General features: G+C 49.5%; 1 protein-coding gene across 1 annotated transcript in view; it reads right to left on the bottom strand.

The window, feature by feature from the left end:
- PRRX1 (paired related homeobox 1) overlaps positions 1 to 14286 on the bottom strand; it is a 34803-nt gene extending 20517 nt beyond the window's left edge. The window contains exon 1 of the mRNA XM_057372815.1: positions 13758 to 14286. Coding sequence (XP_057228798.1) covers positions 13758 to 13998 — 241 coding nt within the window. The 5' untranslated portion in view covers positions 13999 to 14286. The remainder of the gene's footprint in view (positions 1 to 13757) is intronic.
- Between the last annotated feature and the right edge of the window lie 11121 nt (positions 14287 to 25407).

The raw sequence follows: 25407 nt of genomic DNA, 5'->3' as shown, positions 1-25407 counted from the left end.
TCTGTCCCCAAACGGGCTGCTCAGGGCACCAAATCCCTCAGAGCTGCCTTCCAGAAGGGCAGCCCAGCTTTCCCAGCTGGCTTCCAGAGGAAATGCTTCCAAACGCAACATGCTCTTTGCCTCTGATCTCCTGGCAGGCTTTGAGGAATTGGCCAATTTCATTCACATTTGGACCATCTGAACAGAAATTGTAAAGATCATTAGGCTCCTACATGTTTTTTTTTTTTTTTTTTTTTTTTTTTTTTTTTTTTTTTTTTTTTTTTTTTTTTTTTTTTTTTTTTTTTTTTTCTTTTTTTTTTTTTTTATAAACCTGGTGGCTCGGGAAAAGGAAAAGGAAAGAGGATTATTAATGCCAGCAGCTGGGAGAGCTCAAGCTTTTACACGACACCTGCAGGGAGGGCACGGAGCCCGCACCCCTGGGGGACAGCGGCCACTCCACATCCTCCATCCGTGATCTGCTCTCAGATTTTCCTGTGGCTCGGACCAGTAGATGGCACCAGAATRACAGAAAAGCCCCTCTGCATTTCCCCAAATCTTCCCGCAGCTCCATCTCCCCCGACAGACCGGGCACGGGACACTGGCATCAAGCGATGGCTTTTGGCTCTCTATTTTAAAAGCCTCTTCGGAGGTGACCCCTTCTAGGGCTTCGAAAAGTTCTACCCCACAAGAAGGAAAAAAAAAAAAAAAAGACATCAATCTAAGTGATTTTGTTCCTTTTTAAGGCTTATAAAGTCTCTTCTTTTCCCCCCTGCAACATAGATGCTGCCTTTAAATGACAAACAGAAACAAAGTACTAACCCAAAGCATCTGCTTTCTCCATAATTGTTATTAATTTGGAGGTTTCCCCGTGTCCAGCCAGAACCGACAGAAGTTCCGTGCCTGCTGCCTTTGAACAGGAGCTGCRTTTCTTGGTGTGGAAGCAATTCACTGGAGAGGTGCCTGGCTGCATGTTCAGGTAGGATAATGGCTGTTAGACAATAACAACATCCCTGACTCCAGCGGGCAGAGCATCATCTCAACTCTCAAAACAAACAGCAGCACTGGCTTGGGTCAGGGTGGGCACTTCCCCACGAGGTATCTGCCTCTCTCTTGCACAGCAGGCGTGCAGGAACTTTTTTTTTGTTAAAGTGTCATAAAACAGGATTAACAGCCAGCGCACATCCTGCAGCAAAGTCCAGCCACGTCACGGTCAGTTTAGGATGATCCTGTTCCCATTCCTGCCTTGTGGGACCTCCTGATTGCAGTGCATGCATTCCATGTTTTTAGAAGGACCTGGGCAAAGATGAAGGTGCTCTCCAGGGATGTTCTCTGCAGCACAGACAGGATTCTGTCACCCCTGTCTCAGCTGTGAAGAATAACAGGGTGTACCTGAGCACTGCTCAGTGACACCGAACACCGGGGAGACACAGCCATGGCTCTGACTGGGGGAGATTTAAGGGGCTCATGGAGGCACCAGGATTGATTCAAAAGCTTGAATCCTGCCTGGAGTTGGTCTGGGACAAATTCAGAGCCATTCTGACTTTTCACACCCAGACTGAGCTTTGAACATAGCGAAGTTTTCAAAGGCGTTTGATTATTTTGATCTTTTCCCCACATCCCCGTTATTAATCACACTGAAGCAAAGCATAATTCCTCCAAACCAAACTGCCTGCCAAACTGTTTCTCGGCACATTTTTTTTAGTCAGTGTCCCTTCTAGGAACAGAGCACATTTGGAAACCTCCACGACTCCACAGTSCTTGGCCAGCAGCACATCCGTGACCACATGTCCGCAAACACTGAGCATCGGGGCTGGAAAATGACCACGCTCTGAGGTGGAGAGAGGCTCCCGCTGCCACGGGCTCAGGGGTGGAACAGAGGGCTTCATTTCATGATCATCCCAACCCTTTAAACCCTTCTGCTCCCTYCCTTGGTGCCAGCCCTGCACAGCCWCCTCTGCCCTCCCSAGCGAGMTCACCCKGCCAGTTCAGAGCTGCTCTGTCCCACCAGGATGCTCAGCATGTTTATCCCTCTTCCCGCCACTGATTAGATTCACAGCTCTCCCTGTTTTCCTCATTCTACCCKAAGYTGGCAGGGCTGYAGTTACAGCAGACACCGCTCACACRGAGTCYCAACCTGGCCAGAAATACCAGGAATCACATGCAACAGCCTGCTGTCTTCAGAGCTGCAGTAAACTCAGAAGAGGTCCTAAATACAAGAGAAGGTTGGGCTGTTCCCATGGCTGATGTTTGCCTTTCACAGCTCTGCAGAGGCTTTCCTATCTCTGCTATTCCTAATTTTGAAGAGGGGATTGTCCCATAAATGCRTGGCAGCTGCTTCACATAAGGGCCTGAGTTATGATTAGGGATGAAGACGTTGCTTTCCCTTTGTGTTTCTGACCGTGTTTTGGTGCAAACCCATGAACAGACTCGTACAAGTGGGTCTGTGCTCTCCATCTGCTCCTGCGTTCCGATTTCCTGGCAGGAATATCCCCGACTCCGGATTGCGCAGGAACGCCRCGGCACATCCTCCGTCCCACTGCCAGAGTCGAGCTCCTCAGTTTCTGTGTGAGACTCAGCCATAGCTTTTCACCCACTTACCCCACCAGTGAGACCAATAATTCAGGCCTGACTAAAGCAGCTCTTCCAAAAGGGCTTCCAGACGTTCCTGGATGGGGCAGCCAACGCTCTCCTYTGGAGCTGTTTCTAGTGATTACACAGCATCTCACAGTTAAAAAATGCCTTTCCTACCTCTTTTSAATGCATGTCTGGCTTTTGCTCCCAGCCACTGGCTCTCACTCCACCTTCCTCTGATGGATTAAAGGCAGGGGGGAGAAAGACTTCTACCTAGAGAGCCACAGAAGCGTGGATTCAAATCCATCATCATGAGTGTCTGGAACAACTCTTGCCACTGCATGGTCTGAAAGGGATGGGGATGTGTCACCCAAAATAAAGTGCTCCCACTCAGAGTGGAGATCAGGGAAGCCGGGCAGGGAGCAAAGTCCTTCTGGGGATTCCTGGAGAGCAGCAAGAGTGAAAGGGAGAATGGGGAACCAGCAAGAAAGCCAGGATTCAGCACCAGCTCCATTTTGACCCTCCCAGAGCAAGGCACCCCCTTCCCTTGCTGGCTGTAACCCCCTCCAGACGTCGACTCTCTCTGGTCAGAGGAACACACAAAATGCATGAAGGCAAACGTGACCCTGCCCAGACTGACGATGGGCAGCTTTCTGGGGTGGTTTCCCTGCTAATCACATCCCAGTTTTTCTTGTCCATCATTCCAGCTATGACCCTTCCCCATCCACACGCTTTCCCTCAGCTGGACGGGTCCCTCTTGTCCCACAGACATCCCAAAACAGCAACATGCCTGGAATGTGGGGGAAACTGGAGGCAGCACCATTGTGCTGAAACACAGATGAAACTCAGGATTAAACAAGCTCCCACTAAAGTCCCACTAAAGAAACCTAGGAGGATTCTTTTCCCAAGGTAGGATGAGCTCTATGCTGTTTTTTCCTTCACGCGTTTGTCTCCATCAGATCCGTGTTTGACATTTCCACAAATTCTTGCACCAACTATTCCAAGGTTTCCTCATCCTCTCTAGACCTGGGAGGATTTCCCTACTGCCTCACTCACCCCTGCAACAGCAGTAGGTGGGCTTGAAAATCAAGTTTATACTTGAGCTAAAGCACCTATGAGCACCTCTTCTTTCCTTCTAAACTGGAGATTGAACTCGCATTATGCCTTTTTTTCTTTGGACCTTCTTTGACTCAGTTTGCACCCCCCTTGACACACAGCCTGCCCAAATGGCTGAGCACAGTGAGGGGACGCCCCCCAAAACTGTARGACATGCTGGGGGTCCTAAAGGCAGAAAAACATCTGCCTTTCCTCATAAAGATGCGGTGTTTTCCATCGAGCTGGTGCAAAGCTGGAGAAGCAGATCTGCAGAAGGCGTGGAGCCACAGCTCCAAGGAGGATCTTTGCTCCCAGTTCATCCCCCCTGATGACACCAGCAGATCCCCCCCTTACAGAGGCACTCTTTACAGAAACACTCGGTGCTGTGATGTGGGGAAACCTCTGCGATCTCAGCAGAGGAGCAAGGGCAGCCTCTTCCCCCAGCAAGCCGAACTCCTCCGCTGGGAATGGCCGGTGGAGCCCAGACGGATCCATCCCAGCTCGGGGCTCCCCTGGGATCAAATCTCCCGCTGCTGGAGGGCTTGGCTGGTGGCAGGACATTGAGCAGGAGGGTTTGCACCAAAATGGGTCATTAGTGAGCRACGTGGGGTTCTGCATTCTTCCCCTTTCCTAACGGGAATGCCTCAGAAAACCCAGTGGGGGGGAAGAGGAATTTACAGTTCCCTTCCAAAAACCAGTCTTTGTTTGTTTGATCGGGTTTTTTTWAAATGATCGAGTAACTTGTGAATACATTTTCTGATGATTCCCACATCCTCCCAGCTGGAGAGTGGTTCATGAACAGGCTCCAAGCCCTGTAAATGAGCTTGTTAGTCATAAGTCTTCAAACAGGCTTGATAAACAACTTTCAGCCTGCAGGATATTCATCAACCATTCTGTCTGCCTGGTCTCCTGACACTAATTTATTATTTACAGTGAGAGATCCCTCTCCTAAATCACAGGTGATTGTTTCTTTTTACTGATTAGTTGATTTCCAAAAGAATTTTTTAAAGGAGAAACAATGAAAAACAAATCACAAACAAGCATAGTRCTGCGAGCACTTATTCCTGAGCAGTCCTCCTAGTTTCCATGACACGTATCACAAGTTTTCCAAATGAAACAAACTCTCAGTAACGATCTTTTTTGGCCAAACACTCAAGACTCAGGCTGCAGCCAAGAAAAAGAGTGTGACCATCCCAAGCAGCCGCTGGGAATGTCACTGCCCGCCGCCAAATGCTCTGGGGACCTTCCAGCTGATCGGCACGTGCTGCTCCTTGCATCTTTTGGGTTTGTGGAGAGCACAGGCATCTCAAGATGTTCGGGAGATTCAAGTCCACAGGCAAAAATCTGTCCCTGAAAACTCTTCCACCCCATGGATGGGTTCACAGAGCAGAAAGCTCTCACTCTGAGGGCATGGGGTGCACTCAGGAGCACCTGAGCAATCCCTGGGCTCCCTGCAGGAACAAACCTTGCCAGAGTTGCTCCAGCTCATGGAAGGGGACATTCTCAGTGTTAACTCCACAGACAAGCAGGTGAAACAGCAATTTGCTGAGGATGTGGCAGAAGGAGGAGAATCTTCCCAAATCGCTGTCGAAGCCAAGCTCTTATGAAACACACACATCCAGAAAATTCCAAAGCCCCTAATTAGGGCCCAGGGTTGTACCCCGTTATATTGCTAGGAAAACCGAGGCATGGCAAGGTGATCGTGGTCAAGTGATGGCAGTGGGCACACAGAAAAACAGTCCTCAAGGCTGTGTGGCCAACACACAAAGGCGTATTTGAGCAACAAAAGACAGACATGGTCATCTGGTGTGATGTTTGGAGGAAAAGAAGCCCAATTGTTCCAATCTAGATTTTGGGTAGGCTGCTCCCAGCACCAGCACATGCTTTACCCTACAAACCTGCCCTATTCCATGGGCTGCATAAAATCCACATTGTGCTTCCACCAGCACCTCAGCTCCCCGCCCCTGACCCAAGGACAGACACAGAGCCCCATCAGCACGCAGAGTAAAGGCAGAARGATGCAGAGCTTGGCTCTGGGCTGGTCTTGAAAGCTTTTTTCCTCTCACTCAGTGCAAAATCACCAATCCATTTGCTCTGAGAAGCTCAAGCCCTCAATAGCAGACAGGCAGCGTTACCAGCCCGTGCCTAGAGACAGCCTTCCCAGATCCTCACAGGAACTCAGGGCAGGGACACAGGTGGCTCTCCAGCTTCCCCAAGCACTGCCAGCACAGGAACCATCCCCTAAGCTGTGCTGGATGCACAAAGCTCTGCCCTGAGCCTCCCTGCCAGGGTAAAGGCGAGGCTGTGCAGGATGTGGCAGGATGATCAGCACCGGAGCTACCCGCGTTTCAGGCCAGAAGGTCCTGAGTGCTGAGCAGCTTTATGGGAAACCAGCCCAGGCTTTGTGGGGACAGACAGAGCTGCCTGCAGAGCCACAGCAAGGGCAGCAGCAGGCTCAGAGCATTAACACTCTGTTTGCAGCGCTACGGCTCAGGCACTTTTCCCTTTTAAGTCCAATCCAGCCCCATGGAGCCCTGACACGGGGAGAAGTGACAGCCCTTTGAAAGCTGCAAGCATCATTTTCAATTTTTTTTTTTTTTTTAAACAAATGTGGATTGCCTTAGTGACACTTCCAAAAAAGCAGACAATTTCCAGAGGCACTGAACAGGTCTTGAGGGCCTCACGGGCACCGCGGCTGCAGCTCAGCCCTGCTCTCCCAGTGCTCGTTCAGTGGATTCCATCCTGTCCGTCCATGGCAACTTTGATTTTACTTTGGTCAAGGAGGCCACAGGAGAAGTACATCTGTTGGTGGGCTCGGAGCAGGAAGCAATGTCCCCAGGCTCCTGATGAGTTCCAGTTCTCGGTGCAAAAGCAGTTTTGCTGCCTGAGCAGCTCATCAGGACGTGGAGAGGGTCCCAGCCAGATCCTGAGCGTCTCTTTGGACGTTTGCCCTGCCCAGCGGTCTTGCTGACTGGCTGGAGTTTCTCCTGTAGGAAAATTTCTCTAGCCAGAATGGGGAAAAATTTGGGTGGAATACGAACTGGATGCTGCAATAGGATGTAGTGACTCGTTAAGAGCRCAGAGCTGGCTCCCTTTCCTCTCGTCTAACCTTCCCTTCCAGGAACACRAGGCACCAGGATGTCCTGGGCTGCCACCCCAAGGCAAATGTTCACTTCATATGGGCACGTATGAGATCCAGACTCGTCTGGGACAGCGCTTTAAACGGCGGTGTAACCTTCTCTCGGCCTCTGGAGGTGAGAGAGGAGCCCAGAACGCTCTGGAAGCTGAAATAGATGCTCCCTGGCTTCCTCATCAGGCCTCTTTTCCCTCTTGGCCTTCACAGACTCATCCCTGCAGATGCCAGGCTTTCCACTGCGGGAGGTGGCCCTCAGCCTCGGCACCACTGCTCCTTTCTCTTCCCTTCCCAACCAGAATCTTCCAGACATTCTCACTTGGAAAAAAATTCTGTTTAAAGAAACTCACCCCCAGACAGGCAGGGCAGCTCTGCTGAGCCCATCCCCACCTCACAGCACCTTCCAAAGCTGCACACAGAGACCAGCTGGGTCCAGCAGGAAGGGAAACACAGGTAAAGAACCATCCACAGGTTTATAGTGCAAATTGACTATGCAAGGTGAGCTGGGCCAGAGAATGCAGGCTCAAGGACTGCAGAGCTAGAGGGACAYTCAAACCCCTGGCTGTAAGGTGCTGCTGGCACAAGACAGGATGACAAGGGACAAATCCCCATGTGCCTGCACTGTAGAGTTGGTGGCACCTACACCCATCCATGTGTGAGCTTCCACTGACAGTCTGTGACACAGAGTCACTGCAGCCATTTCCAGTGGGCAGTCAGAGGTTGGAATTGTGCTGCATCTCCCCTCATCCTTCTCCATACCCTGCCAGACTGCCATAAAACCRCAGGGACTTCACCCCTCCTTTGAGCTGTCTGCTCTCCCACCAGAGCAGCCAGTGGCTTCTGAAGATATTTCCCACATGTGGCGACCAAACAACAGGTTTTTCTTGGGGGAACCAGACCAAAAACCTGCTCCACCACCCAAGCAGAAGCTGAAACCTTTCTGTACCCTGCATGTAAAGCATGAGGGCAGCTCAAACATGAGAGCCTTGGACAACAGCTCCTCCAGCCAGACTGTGATGATTCTCACTTCAAATCCCTGAAATCCACCCCAAAATCGAAGCCTCCTTTAGGAAAGGCGAGCAGGGTGGGGAACCAGCAGTGCAGTGATTCATCSTCCCCAGAAACAGAGGCCCAAGCCTGGAATACTGTGACACTTGGTAAATATTCGTGATCTACTTCATTATGCAACAGAGGCCCAGCAGGAACACAACTCCCTCAGGGCTACTTAATATGGGTTTCAAAAACGATTAAATATATCATAAACAACTCGCAACCAGGAATAAACACCTATAATCCCATCAAGTCGTTCTGGTGATGTCAAAAACCATGGGAGTCAACTCGGTTACCRGGGGGGGAAATAAAATATATCCTTGAAGGAATTGCAGTCCTCTAATTCYGTGTCTGCTTTGTCAAATACCCAACTCTCCCAGCCTCTCCTGCTTATTCCGTCTCCATGCTCCTGCTCTTTTCCTTTCASCCTTCCTCACATCACAGATTTGACAGATTTTTGATTCTGCACTTCTGCCAGGAGGCAAAAGAATCGTGCCCCTGACTGCAGACAGCAAAACCGTTTCATGCCCGCACTAAAATACTGAACTGGCCGGAAAAAAAAAAAAGCATTTTTTTGCATGACTCAAGGCTGCTGGTCAAGCCTTCAAACACTACTACTCATCCACTGGCATACACATAAGTGGCCCATGAATTGCATGCAATGACTTGTGTGAGTAGGGCCCGCACAAATTAACCCTGAGATAATATTTTCCCATGCAATCACTGCTTTCTACATCATCAAAAAGATGGAAAATAGACCGGCTGGCAGTGGAAACTTGGTGCAGATGACAGAAAGCTGATGTTCATTAAAAGCGTTCGAGCAGTTTAGACCAAACCTTTAAGTTTTATGAGAGATTTCAAAATCTAATTTTCATGGAAATGTTTTCATTACATTAAGCGGGAGGGGGGAAGGAGGGAAAGTAAAAACCTTCAGCAAAATCTTTTTCAAATTAAAAAGTTGGAAGCTCTGTGTGGATGGATTGAAAACACAAACACCATCAGCAAATTATGAGACCATGAGAACCAGGAAGCAAAACTGATTATGATCAAAAATAATTGAAATTCACAAACAAATAGAAGTTTCTTTTCACCCATCAAAAGGAAAACCACTTGCAAACAAAGCCAGCCCCCTCCTCCAAATTCGCATGGCTTTTTTCTTTGTTAATAACAGCACCTTCACAATTTTGTTTATTTCTTTGTACCTTTATTATTTTTTATTTTTTAAGACTCCAGATATATGGCAGAGTCACATTTCCATCTTCTGTCTTTGTCCAGAAGCTGTCGAAATTTGCATTAAAAACACAAAACACTTTTCYACTTCAAACTGTAAGAGTAAGGGATGTAAGAAAAATATCCGACACAGCGATACTCACTGCAATAACCACGCACCAGCCAGCCTGAGACCAAAATTAAATAGATATGCCCAAGAAATGGATGGAAAGGAGTTAATCAAACTCCTAACAAGTGATTGGTGTCAGTTATCAGTTACTCAAATGAGCACTCCTCAAAGCCTCGAGGATACGCTCAAAGATGATTCCACACACACAAAGATTGCTCCGACAAGAAGTTGTGGTTTTCACRCAGAAAACAAACAACAAGCCCCTTAAAAATAATAATGATCTGCTCCTCACTTTCYCCACATCAGTTTCTGGAAGTGGAGAATTCTGGGGAGTCTTTCCTGCGAGGAGGATCCGGCGCTGCCCGYGGGGATGGAGGCACCGGCCGGTTTCCCTGGCTCACCCGGTGTAACCTGTGGACACCAGGACCTGCTCCTGCCTGCGGACTCTGTCCATCATCCATGCAGGATTCGGGATGAAAGTAACTCCTAAATTTAATCAATTTATCCTACATTTCCCCCTCCTCTATCTATTGGTTGTACATCCCCYATCTACAGACTCAGCATCTTCTGGGAATGATGTGATTTACTAACAAAAGAGATGTTTAACACTTCAAGATAAAGCAGAGGTTTGCAAAGAAAACCCTGAAGTTGTCCCAGGTGCTGCTTCTCACGTTCATTCTCAGCAATTCAGCAGCTCAAGGAACGGCTTTTCATATTTACAGGCAGTGGCAGGGCTTTTCCAGCTCTTTTTATGAAGGTGTATTTTTTTAGTGAAGGATGGGGAGGCACAGGAGCGCAGACAACTCAATATTCACACACACCTTTCACTCCTGCAGCCATCTCACTTGTTCTGATTAAAAACAGGCAATTAAGGCAAAACRAACAGCCATGTGGGAGCAGACCCAAAGTCCTCCAGCTCGGGATCCTGTTTCAGACCACCACTAACAGCAGTCAGAGGATTTAAGGCAGCAAGGGAGACATCTCTGCCCCAGATCATCCTTCCAGTCCACGACTCTGCCTCCACACCCTGCTGCAGTGGGGGCCATCCCCAGCCCTCTCTGAATTTGGCAGTCCTTTTTGAAATAACACCTATTTCTGAGCAGTGCAAGATCCTGGGGTGACAGGCTGAGAAATCCCTTCCTCGTGTTCTCACCCTGCTGCTGAAGAAGAGGGGCTCAGGATGCTCTGCTTGACCTGCCTGAGCAAAGGAACTCACCTCATGCCCGCTGTCCCAGCAGGGTTTCTGGGATTCCCTTGGAAGGGGGTCTCAGGCAGTCTGTACCCATCTTTAATTGTGAACCAGCCCAATATAATCCCTCAACACCCCCGGCTGCCATCAGTTTTTACTGAAGAGAGATTAGAGCACAGCAATGACCCCAAAATACAGAACTTGAGCACGTACTGGACTGAAGCGGKGTTTATGCACTCCTCACAAAAGAAATCCCAGCATAACAATTTTTCTTTTGCTTTCTCCACACCATTTTATGAGCCATCAACAGTGAGTCTCAAACAAACCAACCAAAAGAAAAGAAAAAAAAACCAAAAAAAAAAAGCAGAAGTCAAAAATGCCGTTGGAAAAAATCCCCAACAATTGGAGAACTACCTCTGCCCAGAGCCACAAGGTCTGGGAACACACAGACAACGGACAGGTTTCTGTCTCCCTCAAAGGGCACAGAAGCAAAAAGAGCTCATTGCCTTTTCGTGGAAGCTTGGGGGATCCCCTCAGCTGAGCTGGGATCTGGATTTTCATCCCAGTTTTAGCAGGACTCAGTGAAAGCTCTAACCGCTACCAAGGCAAGAGCTGGCTGCACCTTAACAGGTTATTTTGTGACAAACTGGAACCCGGATCGCAAAACCTTCGCAGMCAAGCAGCAGAGGCAGGGAGGTTTGCCCTGAGGTTTGCCCTGATTTCTATCAGCTTTTAGGGTGAAGTGTTCAGAGCTACAGGTTGAACTGAAGTTTGTAAGAATGACAGCTCCGCAGCACCGCTGAAAACTCAGCTCCTCAACACACTGACAGCTCTCCCTTTAAATATTACACTCACAGCTACTTCCAGGACAGGTTTGTTTTTATTTTTTCTTTTTAATAAGAGAAACATTTCAACCTGAGTCTCTTTCAGATAAAAGTGTTCAAATATTTCCTTTAATCGCAAATGTCCAAACAAAACCTTTTATAATTTCTGCATCAGACTTCTCTCAAATTTTCTTTACAAAAACAGCACCAATAATTAGGTTTTCCCCTTCAGTTTGGGACAGAAATGAGTGGCGGACCAGCTGATTTTCCTCCAGGCTGGAAAAACATTTTTACTACTCTTGAAAAATCCACAATTTCTCCAAACGGCTTTTACCTTTTCTCACTTAGAAACACGGAGAATAACTGAGCCCTGTGTTAGCTTTTCCACTGAACCARCTCTCATTTTTCACCGAGAAAAGCTCATACCTCTGTGGCAGTTCCCAGCTCCAGCAYAGTCCTTTTCCTGCACGGATTGCATGACACTTCACAGAAAACATGCAACAGGTAGGGAAACTGAGGCACAGACACTCACGGGGAGTGCTAAAAGCATCCACGAGAGAGCCAGAAAGCCCAGATGACAGTTCTGCCCAATAAACCTGAGAGAATTTATTCCCCTCCTTTCTTCTTTTTGTTGTTGCTTACTTTAGAATACTTGAAAAACTTTCTAATTCACCGCAACGRCATTAAAACTTTTACAGCGTTCAGAGAATTTATAAATTATTTGAAGTTGTAGCTTGGTCTCTGCTCAGCAGTGCTGGCTAGAAAACAAGCTCTTAGAACTGGGGTTTTTTTGGGGTTCTTTTCATGCTCGAAGAGCAAGGTGAGTATTGGTGAAACACAGTCCCTCTTTTCCCCGCTGACCGAACTCACTTCGGAGAGCTCAGCAGGGGCAAGGGGCTACATCAGGAGTAAATCAGGAGTAAATCCAAATAAAATACGAGAAACTAAATAGGGTACGAAACAGAAGTAAAGAAAGAGCTGTCTACATAATTTGTTGTTTGATTCCTTGTGGATTCTCCGACGGCACAAAGGAGCTGAATCGAGGGAGAGCCGTTATCAGTTTTCCCCACTAAAACGCACACCTTTAGAGGCAGCAATTGCATTTTTYCGGGTCCTGGGAAGGGAAATATTTTAAAGCCATCTCCCAGCGGCGGTCGGTCCGGCTGTCGGGGGGAAGAGRAGCCTCTCCGGCAGCCGCGCACCGCTCGCTCCGTTCCCGACCGCGCTCCCGGGAGGATGCTCCCCGCCGGGAACGCGTCCGGCCGGGACGAGCTCGGGGATCCCACGGGCGCTGCWGCAAGGAGCGGCTACTTTTGGGAAGGCTTTCCGCTTCCCCAGCTCGGTTTCCTTCGGAAWACCGAGAAAACCACGTCGGACCCGCGCGGAAAAGCGGGTCGGAAGCGGTTCCCGGGAAAAACAAACAAATAAACAAACAAACAAACAAATCGAAAAGCAAACGAAATTTGCAATCGAGGTTTTCGGTCGCTTTTCGTTTCGTTTTGCTGTTTTGTTTTTTTTTCCCTTTCACCGGGAAGCTCCCTCGGAAAGGAGCCCGTGTCCGCAGCTGCGGCCCCTGCCTACCCCACGGGAGTCACGGCCGGGGGCGACCGCGGCCAGCCCGGACCCCCACGGAAATCCCGGCCAGTCCCTGTGGCTGGGGATATAATTATTTTACCAGAAAGCAGAGGGAGAGGAAGGGGCATTACTAACCCTGCACACCCCCCTCAGCCTTTCTGACAGCGCTGCCCTTGGAAAACAAAACGCGGCGCTTGGAAAACGCCGCGCACCCCGGCGCCCATCCCGCTGCCCGCCGGGCTGCTGGCGGTCCCGAGCTCGGACTGCTTAGGACGGGCAGGTCCGAGACCGATCTGCTACCCCGGCCTGCCCTGGCCGCCGGGTCTGGAGCAGGGAGAGCCGGGGCTGGGCAGGGAGGGAATCTGCGGATTCACTTTGGAAGCGCTCACGCACCCTCGGGCGGTTTGAGAGCCGCGATGCTCCGGGCACGGCGTCGGACAATGGCCCCATCCAGATCCCCGAGCAGCCTCCTGGTGCCCCGCAAACACCGGGGCCGGTGCCCGCTCCGACGGGCCGGAGGGACGGACGGATGGATGGGATGGATGGTGGGATGGATGGTGGGATGGATGGTTGGATGGACGGAGGGCGGCTCAGCGCCTACCGCGCCTCGCCCCGTCCAGCCAAGCGCCGTTCTCAGCCCAGCCCGGCAAGGAACGGGCGAGGGGCTGAGCCCGCGGGTCCGATCCTGCCCGCTGCGGCTCCCCGGGATACTCTCCTCCGGTTCCACCGAGGTGCAGGAGTCGCGGACCCGACGGGCGCGGCGGAGAAGGGCAGCCGCCCCTTTCCCGTTGGCGGAAAACAAGAGTTTCCGCAAGCCGACGAGTGCCGACCCCGCCGGGGCTCCCTGCACAGCCGGGAAGGGCGGCTCGGGGAGCGGGGGAAGCCGGGCTGAGCACGGACCGGCGGCCGCTTCCCCACGGGAGCCCCCTCGGAACCGGCACCGGCTCCCCCGGCCCCTCGCCCCGGCSAGAGATGGAAGGAGGGGGATGTCCCCGCACTTACTGTCCTGCTGCGGGGTGTCGCTGCCGCTGGTCAGCCCGGGGGACTCCAACAAGCTCCGGCCGGGCTCGCCGCCGCCCTCCTCCGCCTGGGCGGCCACCATGTCGCCCGCCTCCTCCAGGTCCAGCAGGTGACTCACGGAGAAGTTCTTCTTGGCTTGTAAATTGTCCAGGCCGGCGGGGCCGTCGAGGCGGGCGGGCAGCAGGGCCTGCCTCTCCATGGCGTGGGCATAGCTGGACGCCATGGTGCCGAGCGGGGCTTTTCTGCCCTCGCCCCCCGCGGGCGCCCACCGCCCCCGCGCCCCCCCAGCCGCCGGCCCTTCGAGGGGGGGATGCGCACGGAGCGGAGCGGGGGGAACGGGACGAGACGGGACCCGACGGCGGCGGCGAGGGAAGCCCGAAGGGGAGCGGGCAGGGCCGGGTTTAAAACATGCCGGAGGGGAGAGGCGGCGGCCGGCTCGGGGCGCCGGGGCGGCGGCGCGGGGAGCTGCCGTCGGCCGAGAGGAGCAGGGTGGCTGTGGGGCCGCTGGGGCGGGTGCGCCCCGTCCCTCCGCCCCCGCTGCCGCCGGCTCCACTCCCTCCGCCCCTGCGCTGCCCTCCCCTCCCCTCCGCCCCGCACTTCAAACGGCGGGGGCGGCTCCGCGCCGCTCCGGGCACCGGGGGAGGGCGGCCCGCGGGGCCCCGCCGGGACGTGGCACCGGGGCTGCCGGCGCTGCCACCCCCGCCGCGCTCCTCGGGGACTCGTGGGGGACAAAGCGGGGTGCTGGGCTGTCCCCCCTTGTCAGCCGGAGCTGCACCTGGAGGGGAGGGTGGACGCGCCCCGGAGACTGAGGATAGAAATAGCGAAAATGAGAAATGCAGATGAAAAGGTGACCAAGAGTAATGGAAGAGAAAGTGTGAACGGGATAGAGGAAAASAGGGAAAACAGCAGAAGAGGAAGAAAAAGTGCAGCAGAGAACTGAGTGAAACAGAGAAAAGGGGGAGTAAAATGAAAAGAGCAGAAGGGAAGGAAAGAAAAAACAAACTGAAAAAAGGACTTAGTCGGATCTCCTCAGGCYAGCAAGCAAAGAGGTCSCCGCMGTGTGTCCTGGCCCGGGTGGCCCYGGTGGCCAGGGACMGGTAGAGGCGCTGGGARGTGCCCCGGACCCTGGCACACAMGGGCCCCAGGCCAGCGGGRCTGGCGGCGAGGGGCCGGAGCCGCGGGCCAGGAAAGGCCGCTGCTTCCCGGTGSCTGCAGCCTGGGCTCCAAGCTGCCACAGCCAGCCCAGAATTTCCATCCCCCCTGATCTGGGGAAAGAACATTTGATGCCATCAAAGGGCTCCAGATTGAAAACAGATGTGCTTCCCCGAGCCTCTCCATGCATTTAATTAAGGCACAGGCATGGAGGAGACATTTTCATCATTAGTTTGCTTTCAGCCCCCCCCACCCCGGTCCCAGTTTACCCTTTGCAGTCTCAGAGTCCCAAATGAGCAGGACAGGGCTGCAGGGCTCCGCTGTCCCCAGTTTGGGGTGGTGATGGGGTGTAAACAAAGCTGGTGGGCACTGGGTGGAAAGGCCAAACAAAAAACTTTGGGGCAAAGTTGTGCATGTGCACGGAAGTGTGTGGGTGCACATTCACCCAAAATGCTGTGTGTGCATCTATGTACGCAGCAGTGAGTGTCTTAGAGAATACTTTTCCTGTATCTGAGGGAGAATTTTTGGGTGATGTGCTGTGATATGTGTCCCACATGCTGGATGGGAAAGGAGCTGTGCCTTCASGTGGGTGTGTGGGGCCGTGTCTTTTGTGCCCTGGCTCTCAGGGTCTGCAGGGTTAGGCAAGGCAGGGTGGGTGGTTACCTGAGCACAAAATGCCCTTTTCTCTGCCAGTCCCAATATTTGGCTGCTGCCTCCTTTCCTTGCGAGCTGTAGTTTGCCCTCTTTCTCCCTGATCTGCTCCAAATGGGTGTTCCAACTGACCTGGCTGTCCTGAGTGGGTGCTGCAGAGCCCCAGCCATAAATGTCCCTTTCCCCTCGGGATGTGGAGCAGAGTCTGCTTTTAGCCCCAGGCAACCTCTGAAGCCACAGAAACCAGGACAAGAAATCTGTGCCACCTTCAGCACTGATATCCCTGATAAGATCTCCTCATGTCTGAGTGAATCCTTCAGAAACGCTTCCTCCCAGCCCTGGGTTTGGGAATGCAGCCCCAATTTCCCTCTGAAAGACAATGGGGGAAGGAATGCTGGTGCTGTGGGTGACCACATCCCCATCCCTGTTGCAAGGGGAGAGTCTCACCCGCAAGGCAATAAAGGGGCCCAGCTCGAGGACTGAAGCTTCACCATGAACGGAGTCCTGGGTKCTCCCCACACCTGGAGCAGGGTTAGCTCCAATTTAGGATGTCTGATTCACATTGTGAACGTGTCCTAAAGCTCTCCTTTCCCACAATGGCCCACRACAGCAAAGGCAGGTACCCTTTCAGCATCCCACAGGCCATCGGGCACTTRGTTAAACATTTATTTCCCACCTCACCACTGCTCTGGTGTCCAGCTGAACAGTAGCTCTCCCTCCCCAAACCCTCCCATCCCACCTTTCCTCTCAGTGTGCAGCTGGAGGCTGCTGGCAGCCCCATTTCTCCCCTTCTCAGCTGTCCAGGAAATGGTTGCTTTCTGCTCACACTCCCAGCAGGGCAGGAGCCTCTGAGCCTCTTCCACCTGAGGAGATGAAGAAAAAGCTCAAAGGTCCTGGAASAGCCAGAACTCTGCCAGGTAAAGCTGAAAGGCCCAGCCTCACACTACACCCAGTGCCCACTTTGGCCCTCCCTGCTCCCAAAAATGGTTATAACTTTGCAGGACACCAGTGAGACTCAGCAGCTGGAGCCCTGCCTCAAAACCCATCCCCTACACTGTGACCATGTCCAACACTCGGGGAAAGTGAAGCAGAAACCACAAACTCCCCCATTCTCCTTTCCCTAGCTGCACATCAAGAAGGGGAAAACCAGATATCTGCACCTCTGCAGATGACCAGCACATTTTGCTTCTGCTTTCTTTTCTCATGGAAAATTCCAAGCCTGCAGTGTCAGTGAGAAAGTCCCTAATTTGAGTAGATTTTTGATTCTTGAATTTTCCCATGAAACACACCACTGGCAGCTCCTATAGTCCCAACTCCAATAAATGGGCTGCCCATGCATTTCCCAAGCCCTCAGAAACATTCCTCTCACCTTCACATCTGTCTGTGATGGARCCTTGTAACACCATGGTCTTGGTGAGTTTTCAGGTACCACAAACAGGACCTGACACCCTGCCAAGGGTCTCGTAACCAGCAAGAAGCACCCAGAGCAGAAGAGCAGCAGGGCAGCTGTAACATCCTGAGGGCAGATCCCACTCCCTGGAGTCAGCATTAGTGGGATGCAGGAAAGTGCAGAGCACTGAGAAAGCCAAGTCAGTGCCTGCTCTGCTCTCACATTCAGCTATCCTGACCGCCACACCATGTGCCTGCATCAGCATAAACTGCCCCCTTCTTTTGGTGCCCTAAACAGCTTTCCTTCCACCTGGGTTTAAATAAAAGAAACCAGGCAGAAGTACCAGTGATACCCAGGTGTGTGTCCTCAGCTGGCTGATCAATATCACCGCTTTCAGGTGAAGCATTTTGCTCAGTACTTTACTACTTTGGGTCTCTCCTACTTCATTTTCGTGAAACTTGTTGGCATGTAAAGTTTTAGAGCCCTTTTTTGATCTGCCAAGTTTGTTTCATCCTAGCAACTAAAAAAAAGTTGTTTTTTTTTTTTAAATTTTTAGGAGGACAGTGGAGCTGAACTCAGAACTGTTGCACAAATTTGTGCCTGTAGGAAACCTGACCAAAGTGCACACATGATCTATTCCTACTCTGTGGAAGGTGCTCAGCTGTTTGAAGATGTGCTGAATGCCCTCCAGCTTTGCTCTGTTGAGGATGTGGACAGGGTGCAAGCAGTTGAGATTGGTGATTCAGAGGGCAGGAAGGCACAAATGATGTTTACTCCTCTATAGGTCCATGGCAGCTCTGGAGAGCGAGTTCTCCAACACAGACCTCCATCCCTTGGCACTCCAAAACAGCAGCCACAGCTCCTTTAGGGGAAAGCTGATGAGAAGCATTGATTCAGAACATCTCAGGCTGCATCCATAATGTCCCGTTCCCTGCCCAGCCCAGTGATATCCCCACTGCTGGGCTCTGGTTGATGCCCCAGCGCTCTGGAGCCAAACCAGAGCTCTTTTACCCCGAGAAGTTTTTTCCATCATGCTGGTTCACTTTACTGTCTGGAATTGGGTCCTTCTGCACTTGCTGCAGTCAGAGCTGGATAAGAATTGAGTGAAGCACCTGCAGGAACAGTGTGTGCATCTCACMTGTGTGCATCCCCTTACAGGTGTGAGTGAGAACCAGACCTCTCCCCCACAGACTCCTCTACACACTTAGGCCAAAACTCCCCTTTTTTTTCCTCCCAACACAGAGGTGCAGTATTAGACCTGTGGGGAGCAGGTAGTCTGCAGTCGTTCCAAGCTGTAAACTCAGCATCAGGGTTTCTTTTAATCCCAAACATCTTGATATCATCTGGAAGTGCCACGAGCGGTTTATAATTAGGGTTTAGCATGCAGATTAATACCAGCAGCTCCAGGGTGAACAGACCATCAGAGTCTAATCAAAGCTTAAATGGGGCAGCAATTCAGTCCTGAGATTTATTATTCCTCTGCACAATATTTTGAACCAGAGGCTGAGTTCACATCACACACAATCATTCCTGRAAGTGCTATCACATCTCCAGTCAGAGCAAGGTGGCTTGTTACTGCTWCATGGGGGTGAGAATTACTTGGCTTCGGGAACTTATTTAGGAATCTTGCAACATTGACACCGTACAAGATTTAGAACCTGAGGCAGGAGAGCCCTTGCAGATGTGCCCCAGCCCCATGTGGATGGTGGGGCAAGGCCATACACTTATATATTTTTTTTCTGTGCACCAGTGTAATAAGGAAGGTGCCCCAGGATAGCAGCTGATGGGTTCTGTTTGCCATGTGTGGGGGAAGAAGGATGGAAAGCTCTGTGTTACTCAAGGTGGGAATGAACCCTTCTCACAGCAACAGAAGCATCAGGAGAACTATGTAGCACCATGTAGCAGGCTCAGCTAAGGGCTGGGGAGGGATTTGTGGGCCAAATTCAGCCAGGGACAACTCCTCCTGTTTCTGCCAAGTCCCACCTGGATGGCTCCTGGGAGTACCCCTGAGTCTCACAGGTTTGATTTTCAYGGTAGGGGCAGCTGGGCTGGCTCTGCAGCACCCGGGTTTGAGTTTTCACCAACCTGGGCTGGAGCCTTTCCCTTGCCTTGTCATTTATAAAACACCAGTGGAGGAGGGAGCTGAGAGAGTGGAAATTCATTTATCAGTTTGTCTGCACAATTCCCAACTTTTAGATTTCAAGACAGAGCTTCCACAGCTGTCACCTAGCTTTCAGCAGAGATGACAAGCACATTCACCAGCTGCCAGTGGCAAGAATGAGTTTTCTGTTTTGTTTTTCCAGAATCTTTCCACCAAGTGGATGAGGAATGTCCCAATCTCTTGCCTCGCTGGTTGTGGATCTGAACTGGAGTTCATCTCTTCCCTTCCCTGGCTTTGCTCTTGCTAGGGGTGCCATGGGGCTGTCAGCTCTGCCTCAGCCCCAAGACTGGCACCATGTTTGGGGTGAGGGGAGCAGGTGGCACTCACAGTAGCCTCTCAAGACAATCCCTAACCATGGATTCCAACAGGAAACCACAGAACATCAGCACCTCCTCACATGGTTTTGTTCCAGTGGCTGTGAGCCGTGTGAGCACAGGGGGCCAGGGCACAGTCCTGCAGGTGGGTGATGCTCGTGTTCATTGCTCTGAGCCTGTTCCAGCACCTTCAAGGATTTCAGTGGAGTTGCCTGGTGAGAAACCCTTTCAGGTTGCCTTTTCCCCTGTGACAGCTACCTGGTGGCACTGAGACAGCCACCAGCACCTCCAGCCCCCTGCCCCAGCTCTGTTTAGCTGGCCAGGCTAAAGGARGGCTAAGCTGCGTGTTCCCAAGGCTCAGAGCTGAGCTGGCTCCAGAGCTGGCTGTGTGAGGAGCCGTGGGTTTGGATAAGCCAGCCGTTTAACCGGGGTTTTATTACCAGGCAGGGTAACAAAAGCACTCAGAGGTCACCCGGGAACTTTAATCAGCACCGAGGGTCACTGGATAGCAGGATAGGAGGGAGGAGGGCAGGGCCCAGGGCACACAAATAAATAAATAAATAGATGTATTGAAACCACCTCTTTCCTCCAAGTGATCTCCTCTCTCTCTCTCCCCTTCTCCATGCACACACTCTGCTCCTTGCAATCAGACGTTCAAATGGCCCTAATTTCTCCGGCGGAAACTCCAAGATCTCCTGCAAATTTAACTAAGAAGTTTATCCACAAGGTTTGGTTGGGTTTTTTATTCTAAATCCCTCACTGCTGGAAATGAAAGTTCAGTCTGCTGGACTGCTCTTGGGCTGGGTATCAGATATCCCTAACCCCGGAGAGAAAAAGCGTCCCACCAGCTTCTCTCCCCTGCAGGAAAGGAAAAAAAAAAACCCCAGCACCTCTCATAATCAGAGTCTGGGCAGACAAATTGGCACCACTCTTTTCTCCCTCCACCCCCCCTTTCTGGAAGAGGACTAACCCTTCAGAGCACAGTCACAACTCACAAATATTTGTGGGTATTATATTGCAAGAGGGAAAAAAAAAATCCAAAGGAAGGTAACTGTTAAAAGCTTAGTCCCTCTCCCATGGAAAGCAGCTTTATGCACGTCCATAAATCTCCTTTGTAAGTGGCCATTAAAACTGCGTCTTGTTTAATTTTTTTTTTTAATCTCGTTTAAACACTTTTTCTCATCTTGCAAACGAATGATGTCATTGGCAGGCCCAGTAATGAACTGAAAAAAAAAATCAACTTTCTAATGTTTTGGGGGCTCTCTGTAAAGGCGAACCCTTCAAAACCAGTTTGCTAATCCAGCCAAATACTTAAGCACGTGCTTAACAACCAACTTGTGTTTAAGTGCTTTGCTCCCACATCTGTCCACACTCATCTCTGTGCAGAATGATGTGCTTAAAGTGAGGAGAGGGTTTAAACTGTGGCAGGGTGAGAGTCCCTGGCTGCTGAACTGCTCATTCCACGGGCAACATAACAGGACAGAGACTCCACAGCAGCTGCACAGATCGAGATCCTCACTAACCTTTGCCTCACAGATATGCCCCTGACACCCAAAACATTGTTTGGTTGAAAGGCTCCTTGCTGGCTACTTCTGTTGTTTGGGTTTGGTGTGTGGCTGGAGGTTTTAGGTTTGTTTTTATTTTTTAATTTTTTTTGGAAGCTGTTTTAATGAAGTGGGAGCAAAACCAAATAGCAGGCTGAGCAAACGGGGAAAAATAAATGCGAAGCTTGCAAATGAATAATTTGGTGTGGTTTTAATTAAAAAGTGGTTAACTGTTTCGGGGTGAAGAGCATGGGGCTGGGTTGACACCATCTGAACCCTGGAAAGAGCACGTTAAGCTGTTCACCATACTGCGGGTTAAGAAAATGGGAAATAAATACATCCCAGCCCCTTGGAAAACTAAACCATCTTTAGGGCTCAGCTGTAAACTTTCTTCAGCAATTTATTAGAGCTCCAGAAAACACTTGTTGAGTAGCCTTAGCCTGTAATAAATATCAGTCCTTGTTTGTTTGTTTTCGTAATGGGAACAAAACCACATCTTTTTCTTTCTCAAGTGGATAATTTAATTACATGGCAAGAAACACATTCATTGTCCAAAATACCCAGAGAAGATTGCCACAAAACTCSCAGTTCAGTGGTGAGAGGGGGAGAGCAGAGCCAGCTGATACCCAGAATCGGTTTCAGGGAAGGTTTCTGTGATGGCACATCCACTTTTGCTGGAGCTGACAGTGGCTCTGCCATTACAAATGAGATGGGGCCTCTGTGCAAGGCAGTTCTTACCCCACACGGAGCATCAGGAGGGAAAGGCAGAGGGAAATAAGGGAATGAGGGACAGTGAAAAGAAGGGACTTGTSTGGGCCACACAGAGGGTCTGAGGTGGCAGTGGGGACTGAACTGATCCATCTGTTCTCATGCTCTCCCTCAAGCCCAGCTCCAGTCTGAAAACATCAATGTTTTCTTCTAGAGGCTGAAATACTTCAACATTTCTTGCTCTGCAGGTTGTCACCCCAGAACCTGTCCTGGCCTCAGTGGTAGGAGGCAGATAGTGGTGATGATCCCAAGAATGTCTGGAGGTGACACCTTCAGTGCTTGGGAGCATCCATCCCCTTCTGTGCCTCCATTTCTGGGAGCCTGCCTGCACAAAGAGCAACAGGACACGATCCTTTAAGATCAGYTCTTGATGGACTTGGTTCAGCCATTCCCTGCAGGCAGCTTTGGGTTTAACACTAAAAAASTCTCTGAGCTGAAACAGCTGAAGCGGGGGATGATCCAGGTAAGCCACTCCCCAGGATATTATGGTCAGAATCCAGGAATCAGACAGCAAAGAGACCCTCATTCCTATGAGCTCTTCTTGAGGGGCACAATTAACGTGCTGATGTGATTAAAGCCACATTCAGCTCGGGGATACGAGAGCCAGATGCAGCCAGGTGACTCCTCCGAGGGCAGCTGCTCCAAAGCCAGGCGCTGGTTACCTGATTTGTAGCAAATCAAGGAGAAATCAGCCATTCCTGTCCACACAGCTCTGCTGTGCTGTTAAACAGCCAAAGCCTCTTCTCTTACATGTCTTCGAGGGAGATGAAATCCATATGGCCCAGAGAGTGAGCACAGGCTAGGGATGGAAGGAAGGACAGGAACAGCATTTCTYCAGGACACAAGACAATGGAAACGTTTCCAGTGATTCCAATAGGTTCTGAGTCAGCGGCTGCAACCAATTTTCCTTCTAAATGGACTTCCATATGTCTAAAAGAGTCCTGCAAGTGCTGGAATTTGTTACAGAACAAACCTGTACTTTATTACTCTGCTCCCTGATTCCGAGTGTTTCTCCCTTTAAATTCCTTGGTCAGCCATTTCTGGGCTTCGGGGTTTGYTTCTGGGAAATGCATATATTTTTAAAGCAAACATTTTCCACGGGACAAGTAGAGTGAAGTCTCCMCCCTCTGCCCCCAAACTTCACTTGGCTTTGCTGGGATCTTGTGCCTTCAGGTTCATCACAAAAATAGGTGGCTCTCTGTGCAGAGGGAAGCACGGTGAGGAAATCAAGCTCACCACACCTGAAACCTTCTTCTGGACTTTACATATTTCCTCTGAAACAGGTATTTGAGGAAAAGTTGAGCAAAGCTGGTTTTTACYAAAAATGTTTTGTTTGCCACATCTCTAAAAACAGAAGAGGTTTTGCCYTCTTTGTGGCAGGAATCTTGAAATCTTTCTATTTCCTTCTTTCATGAAACAAAAAAAAATGGTAAAGTGGACTTTTTCACTTTCATCAAAACCTGTTTTTTGGGAAACAGAGTCACTTTCCTACCCCCAATACCATTTACTGCTTTTAAAGGGATTTAGGAGCCGTTGTACCATTTTCAGTAGTGGTTTAGGGACTACACGGGACACTTGCATGACTTCATATCCATATCTGAGTGCTATTATTAAAGGTTAAGCAGTTAAATGCCTTTTATAAATACCTTTTATAAATACCTTGTATCATGTCTTGAGGTGTCAATGAAAGACAGACTTTATACAATGTCTTGAAACTATGGATAAGTTCCTAAAACCTAATATAATTTTCAAATTTATTGCTAATGCTACACTGAAACGGCCATAAACATTACAGTTTTCAAACTCATCTCTTCGAGCAAAAATATTTTCTATTTCCTTCCAAGAACAGAAACACAGGAAGAAACTTTTAAATCAACTCCCCCGAGGAACATCCCTAAGGTTCCATTTAATTCATAATATTAAGAAGTTTCTCCGTTTCCAAAGTATTTTTTAGTTCATGTTAACTTCAGCCTAAGGGTGTTGGTTCAAAATGAAATCTCAAAACATTTCATTGGAAAACAAAGCCAAAACGCTTGGACTTCCTTTTCTTCCTTTGCCAAAACAGTTCGTCAAGCTGATGAGAATTCCCAAACATTTTCAGCCAACCTAAAGCACAATCTTTGGCAAATACATAATTTGCCTAAAAAAAGAAGTAACTGACCCTTCCTAAGAATAAGGATAAAATTAATCCATGCTTAGACTSAACAATGATGGAGTATTTGTCCTGATAATGGAAAAAAAAGAAATAAATTTTGCTTATTACTTTACATATATATTTATACCCATCTGAAATGTATATACACACACGGCCCTTTCCGTCCAATATGAATGTTTTCAACACAGAAAAAGTAAAGAGAAGAGATTTAAGGCTGATTAGAACAAAAGTCGCACTGTACCTTACAGATTTCAGCATGTCTCATTAAAACTGGGCCTGAAATATACATATCCTTTAATAAATAAAGCTTAAGGTACATAAACACTGCAGCGGATATAAATTATTTTAACCAAAGTATGTAGGRAAAAAAAAATTACTGGAACACCATGATCCAGGGCATTTTACAGTAAATTGGACTTCATCAGCGGTTTTGCATTTTTATTTGATTTTGGAGTTCCTCCACTAAAGCTGTAAGTTTTGTAGAGTTTATTTCACACCTTGTAATTTAAAATGTTACACTCCATCGAAATTCCTCTCAAAAAAAGGACCTGAGTAATTAATGTCTTTGGGCTCAGCGTTCATTATATCCCACTAGTGTGAAAATTCATAAAAATAAGACATGGGATTAGGAGCTTAACAGCCTCACACATTTGCAGAGCTGCTGCATTGGCAAATATTTCTCTGCCCTTTCGGAGCAGAGCACTCTCCTGGCTGCTCACATCGGTTTCACTGGATCATCCAAGTCATTAGAAAGYGCCTGAAAATAAACTTCATGTCTCATGCTCGTATTTTTTTCTTGGAAGTAGATAAATAAAACGGGTTGGAGGCATTTCTTCCCATGCTTTTCTCTTTTCTTCTTTTGGTGGCAGCACTTTTTAACTCCTCCTGAAGGGAGATAATGGGAATTCTGGCCACTTGGAGCAAGGGGACTCCAGATGCCTTTGGAAAGGAAGCAAGACCTGGGGCTGGATTGCTGAGAGCTGAATCGCTTCCTTTGTGCAAACACCTTTGGTTCTGGGTTGAATCACAGGCTCCGTTTTGCCCTCGGCAGATCCATAGGTACAGTGGGTGAATTTGTGCAGTGAACAGTAATTTTGACTGGAGTTTAATTTTGGAGGGACATAAACAGCTCACAAAGTTGGGCTGGATTTGACAAGCACCTTTTTTCCAAAAAAACAAACAAAACCAACAAGCCTAATACAGGAGGCTCTTTTTTAAACTTCAAAACATTTCATTCCAAAGTGTTTTCAAAGCAAAGGGGTTGACTTCATGTAGGTGTTTCTGAAATGAGCCTTTTGGAGGTTTTATTGAAAAACCCGACTTTAGAAAAAAATGAAATTAAACTCTAAAATGGAACATTGTGTTTCGGATCAAACACCATGTCYTAAGTTGACTCAATATTTCTTGGGTTTTTTATCTTTTTATGTTTTTTTCTTCTTTTTTTTTTTGAGACTGTTCTGGTTCAAAACAAACAGAATTGCTTCATTCCCTGCTCCC

Source organism: Malurus melanocephalus, unplaced genomic scaffold (genome assembly GCF_030028575.1).
Source record: "Malurus melanocephalus ecotype Western Australia unplaced genomic scaffold, MMel_1.1 scaffold_178, whole genome shotgun sequence".
Lineage (NCBI taxonomy): Eukaryota > Metazoa > Chordata > Aves > Passeriformes > Maluridae > Malurus > Malurus melanocephalus.
Note: the sequence above shows the minus strand (reverse complement) of the source record. Positions and strands in the feature narration are given on the sequence as shown.